The sequence below is a fragment of the Rhagoletis zephyria genome, unplaced genomic scaffold (genome assembly GCF_001687245.7).
Source record: "Rhagoletis zephyria isolate East Lansing unplaced genomic scaffold, Rhagoletis_zephyria_1.1 Rzeph_scaffold_00877, whole genome shotgun sequence".
NCBI lineage: Eukaryota > Metazoa > Arthropoda > Insecta > Diptera > Tephritidae > Rhagoletis > Rhagoletis zephyria.
In genome coordinates, this window is record NW_016157961.1 from 87,395 (window position 1) to 93,800 (window position 6,406).

The following is a 6,406-nucleotide window of genomic DNA, read 5'->3' on the forward strand; positions in this document are numbered from 1 at the left end:
AAATACAAAACCGCGTATCAACAAAATGCAAAACCGCAAGATAATGCAAAACCGCGTATTTGAGTTTACATAAATTGATTTCTAGAGAGCAAAAACACTCATATTTCAAAATGGTTATCTTTTTTATAAAGCAATCGCATTTTTGGCTAGTATATTTCAGGACGAATGGATAAGGATTGAGCCAAGAGCCTGTGTGAGCAAATCCAATTTTCGGCAGCAAATGCCAGTTGCGAAGTTTTGCAGAATGACAAAACGCGGTTTTGTACTTTAAACGATGGTATGTATTCGGAACATTGTTTTCGCGAAGTTGATAAATTAGCTAACGCACTTGCTGAGTTTTTTGGCTTATACAAAGTGGAATTTTGCTACTGAATTAAAAAAAAAATCCTTAAAATATCAAAATAGTGCGAAGTGTTTAAAAATGCCTAAAACTAAACCAAATTTGTCAAGACAAACGAGAGCCGCAAGGGCAATGGCCCGCGAACGGAGAATAGTAGCGGCGGCGCGAATACAAACGATACCTTCACGCTCTGGCACGACAGCATGCAATCGGAATTTGATCTGTGTTTATTTATCGACCCCAAATCTATTATATAGGTGATTTTTACAATAAAAGTCTCTCTACACACAACAGTGCCGTACCTATCGGTGTCAGTGAAAATATAATATTGTTGCCTCAGTCCCAAATAGAGTGGTCCTCCACAGCGCCGTTTTTTAGCGTCAGTGCTGCTTCAGTGTTCGTTCCGTAATTTTTTTATAACCTCTAAAAACTGCATATAAAACTTCTACTGAAAAGTGTTTATTTTCAACCAAAATCTGTGTAAGTATCCGCATAAAATGTTTAAGACTGGATTTCTGAACATGAGATGTTTAAAATATACACAGGAAATGTTTAAAATTGCAAACGTTTTTAACGCAAGAATACATTCCCTACTAAAAATAAAAATTAAGTACACTTTATGTGTAAATAGTGTTTAATATTATTAACACGGCCTGTAAATTTACACACATTAGGGGAGGAAACTGGTTACCTCTTGTAATATGCGTTAATTTAAACAAAAAAATTTTAGAGCAAATGTTAAACATTTTATGTGTAAACTGTGTAATTGTGAACACTAATTCTATAGAAATTTTTGTAGTTAAGTTTAACTAATGATTTAACTATACTTGAAAATAGTTAAGTTAACGGCCCTAAGTGTTTAGAATCCAACAAATTAATTACAAATTTCTTCTCCGCCATACATTTGGCAACTAAAAGTTAAAAAGCAGTGTTTAAATTGATTAAATCGGTGTTCAAATTTGCATACATTACATGGTTACCTCTCCTAATATGCTTAAATTTAAACAAATATATTTTAGAGTGTATTTAACTCGGCAAAGATATGTTTGTGTATTTCACTGACGAGCTGACGTTAATCTATTACATTTTTTGTTTGATATGGAGGGAAATGTAATCGAGTTGATACGGAATTATCCAGAATTATATAATTTGGCAATAATTGCCAATTCATCATTAGTAAAATAAGTCATCTTGGTTTCAATGAACTTCATTTTATTGAAAGTAACGGGCGACATACCACGGATGTGTGTGAATTGGTATCACTGATCGATGCTGATTGGCAATGATACTGAACTGATACGCCACTGATTTGTGAAGATAGATCTTAACTTGTGTTACTATTACCCATCGATTGCAATACATACATTATATGTACATTAGGGCGGGCCAATTTGTATGGATAGATTTTTTTCTACATCGTTCCTAGCATATTCGGATTATTAATGAATTTCGAGCCTGCGCAGTTTTAAAAGAAGATATCTTTAATTAATAAGTACAAAGTAAATATGCAGACTGATATTTACTAAAGAAGAATTAATTTATGATATCTATTTCGTATTTAAATACCTACAATATGGCGCTGCAAATCAAATAGTATATAATTTGTTCTGAAGAAAAAAAATTTCAGCTATAACTTAAAGGAGTGACACACAATGGCTAGAGTCGTCGCCTGTGTGTATTCTTTCATACAAATATCTATGTACATATGTATAAATATATGGGTAATTTTTACCGTTATATATTTTTCATCCACTCGCTTATTCCTTGCCGAAAATCTATAGGTACATTAGGCCGGGTCGATTTGTGGGGAGGCAAAAAAATCGCCCATTGCTCTGCGAAAATCATATTCTAGGGATCAAAATAAGAAACTTTGCCGAAGGAACCATACCTCTAAAACGAATTCTGATGTCCCCCAATTTGGGTCGAACTTTTGGGTAGGGGCAAATTTTGAAAAATCCCACTTTGACCCATTTAGAGTGCTCCAATCGAGTCCAAATGTATGACCGACCCCCACTAACTTTGGAGGCCCGACCCACCGATGCCAGTGGCACACCCCCTGGAACCCCCCTGGGGGTTCACCATACAAACATTTCAAAAAATCGCCGGTTTTGCACTTTACATGAAAAAATCAGCGAAATGCCTATGTTTTTTCTTTTTGGAGTTTATTTTTCTCTTTAGAAATTTATTTAGTCAGAACATATGTAAATGAAAAAATGAATTTAACTTAGTAATAGAAAAGAAATTAAAAAAAATTATTAGAAATTAGCGTTTTTACAACCCTTTTAAAACCAAGGCATCACTGTGATGCATTTGCATGTCGTAAACATAGTTGTGTGGGTTTTTTATTCAACCGTTTTAAAAAATGAAGGTATCACTGTGACACAATTGCAAATCGGAAAATTGCTTGTGTGCGTTTTTTAAGACACAGCTGCATGTCGTAAACTTACTTGTGTAGTTTTTTTATAGCACCTACTTAAGAAATGAAGGTTGTTTTTACAACCCTTTTTGTGGGTATTTTAAGGCACCTTCTTAAGAAATGCGCGTTTTTTGCAACCATTTTAACAATTAAGGTATCACTGGAATGCACCGCAACCCTTTTAAACAATGAAGGTATCACTGTGACACAATTGCAGATCGTAAAATTGCTTGTGTTGTTTTTTTTAAGCCACCACAAGACACAGCAGGTAGAATTGAAATTACCATGTCATTCTTATTACCTCGTCTCGTAGACCATATATAACGCAACAGTTTTTGTGAATGCATTAAGTCGTTGTGAAGAACTCAAAGTGTGAAGTGCTAATTTCAGATAAAAAAAATATTTCAAAAAAAATAATAAGTGAAGTGACCATTCCAAATCAAAAAGTTTACAATGAATCCACCATCCTCTACACCGCAAGATGAAGCAACTACATCAACAACTATCGAAAACCCAATGAGTCATATACCCAAGCATGATGTTACTGTTTTTGGTGTGTCTACTGATTTAACTGATCTTAATTTACCAACCCATCTGGATATCTTGAGATATTATTTTTACTTAAGCGAACGTGCTAAAACAGAACAAAAAAAGTTTTCCCATAAATCATTCACTATTCAAGTACAAGATAAGTTGATTGGAATTTGGGAAAAACTTGGTATGGAAATAATGCTGAAAAAAAGTGTATTTAATAAATTGAATAAATTGCTTGACAAGTATCAAGAGCAAATCAAGAGAAGAAACAACACCCAACAATTTACAGAGTATGTAAAATCTCTGGAAACAATTTTTTACATTGGAACATGTAAATGCGATTTGAAGGCAGCTCCATGTGCATGCGGCTGGGTTCCCGAACGCCTCAAAGAGTTCATGCACGATCAACATAATCAGAGAAGACTAACAATGGATGCATTTGTGATGGAAACTGAAGAGCAAGGAGCAACGTCTATGTCATCAATGCCAACATACCAAGATCCCGATGATTCAACATACGCACCGCCACCGGTTCAAGAAGATATGGATAGAAGCACAAGTTCACAATACACAGAGAGATACGATTGTTTTAACTTTGCCTTGGTATGTGACAGATTTGGTGTGCCTGACAGAGTAGCATCAGCATTGGGAACCGCTCTTTTGCAAGATTTTAAAATTAAAGATAAGCATGGGAAACCTCTCATCATGGATAAATCGAAAGTTCGCAGAGAAAAAGAGAAATGCAGACAAGAAGTGCTTCGCAAACGGTTAGATGATACCAATTTGTTAGCGTTTTCATTCGATGGCAGAAAAGATGATACTTTAACGATAGATAAAATTGATGAGAAGTATCATACTAGGATGGTAAAAGAACCTCATCTTGTTATTTTGAGAGAACCCAATTCTGAATTGATTGGTTACGTAAGACTGGAACATGAAACCGCTGAATACAAAACAACCAAATTAAATGGTTTTTTCAACGATAAAAATATATCACTGGATGCATTAATTGGAATATGCACTGACGGTGAGCCAACAAACACTGGCCCACACGGTGGAATTATACGACGATTCGAATTGCTGTTAAAAAGACCATTGCATTGGTTCGTTTGCCTTCTACACTTCAACGAACTTCCGTTTCGGCATTTGTTTGAAGCTTTGGATAAATCAACCAGCACTGGACCAAGATCGGCAACCGGAAAACTGAGCCGTCAAATCGAAACTTGTGAAACTCTTCCGGTAAGTTATTGCTATCACTCATTTATTATAATTGTCAACCATTTTTAATTATTTTATTATTATATATTTTCAGGTGGTGGACGGCTTCCAGAAAATTGAGTTGCAAAATATGCCCCCTGCTCCAGAAAAAATTGAATTTTCCACCGATTCGAAGTACTTATACGACATGGCCCATGCAATTTCTAGCGGCGTGGTTCCGGTGGATCTGGCTAACATCAAACCAGGGAAAATTGTACATTCTCGGTGGCTCACCAAGGCCGCTAGATTATTGCGATTATATGTGACAACGGAAAATCCAGATGCAAATTTAAGAATTCTGGTTGAATTTATAATTAAATGTTATGTGCCAATGTACTTCAATATCAAGTATTACAGCTCTGTCGTGTACGGCAGTGCATTATTTTTCAAGTTCATTGGTTGGTCACGATTTCTAGAACCTCGTTTACGCAAAATTGTCAATCAAGTAATTAAAGATAATTCATATTATGCGCATTCGGAAAATATCTTGTTATCAATGTTGTTTGATGATAGCAAAGAAAAGCGCGACTGTGCCATCAAGAAAATTCTACGCTATCGAACCGATGTTGACGAGCCAATGGAACTTAGAGTTTATAAAAAACCAGATATAAACTTTAATTGCACAAGTTATACGGAAATGATCAATTTGAATGATATAAATATCGTATTTGAACCACCATTCACGCGAAGCATTCCGTACGATACATTGAAAGAATATTTAAATCAAGATGATCCACCGTTTAATGATCCAAAAATTCCATCACACATACAAGGAACGGAACGACATGTTCAATTGCTAGCTAGCGTTTCCAAACGGGTTATACCGGAAAATGTAGAGGCTGTTATGGCGACGACATTAGAGAGCCGTGCGAAATTGCCCAGACTTGAAAGTAAAAAAGACTTCAAACAATAATTTTTTTTAGTTTCTTTTCTATAACTCACTTAAATTAATTTTTTCATTTACATATGTTCTGACTAAATAAATTTCTTAAGAGAAAAAATAGATATTATTATAAATAAATAATAAATATTATTATAAATAAATAAATAAAAATAAAGAAAAAACATAGCCATTTAGCTGATTTTTTCATGTAAAGGCCAAAAATGGTGATTTTTTGAAATGATTGTATGGGGAACCCCCCAGGGGAGTTCCAGGGGGTGTGCCACTGGCATGGGTGGATCGGCCGTCCAAAGTTAGTGGGGGTCGGTCATACATTTGGACTCGATTGGAGCACTCTAAATGGGTCAAAGTGGGATTTTTCAAAATTTGCCCCTACCCAAAAGTTCGACCCAAATTGGGGGACATCAGAATTCGTTTTAGAGGTATGGTTCCTTCGGAAACGTTTCTTATTTTGATCCCTAGAATACGATTTTCACAGAGCAATGAGCGATTTTTAAATCGACCCGCCCTAAGGTACATATAATAAAATTGGTTCAGGCCGATGTCTGTACATTAAAGATATTAATTAGCAATAGAAGCCAAAACAACAATTTATTAATTTTTGTCTGTCTGTGTGTCTGTATGTTTGTACGTACTTCACTCTAAAACTAATGCATGAAATTGAATACAGTTTTCACCGATGTATTGATGAAAACAAAATTAGAGAGTTTACACCTGTTTGAAAATTGCAGTTTATTGAAATTGATAAGCTAAGATAAATATTGCAATATGACTGTCAAAAGAAAGGGGTTTAAGAAGGCTTGCAGCCGAAAATATTTTGGTGGAGGTTGCCACATGTTTGAAAATTTTAATTTAATTTAATTGATAAGATAAATTAAATGTTGCAATATGGGTATTAAACTAAGAATGTTTATAGTATGTCTCCATTATGAGATTTAATGCAGATTTAGCCCTCTGA

At 34.9% G+C, this 6,406-nt stretch overlaps 1 protein-coding gene across 1 annotated transcript; it reads left to right on the forward strand.

The window, feature by feature from the left end:
• Window positions 1-3,035: 3,035 nt before the first annotated feature.
• LOC108361896 (uncharacterized) lies at window positions 3,036-5,505 on the forward strand. The gene is made up of 2 exons (XM_017614670.1): window positions 3,036-4,529; window positions 4,603-5,505. The coding sequence occupies exons 1-2, from the start codon at window positions 3,210-3,212 to the stop codon at window positions 5,458-5,460; spliced, it is 2,178 nt and encodes a 725-aa protein (XP_017470159.1). The 5' UTR covers window positions 3,036-3,209; the 3' UTR covers window positions 5,461-5,505.
• Window positions 5,506-6,406: the final 901 nt, after the last annotated feature.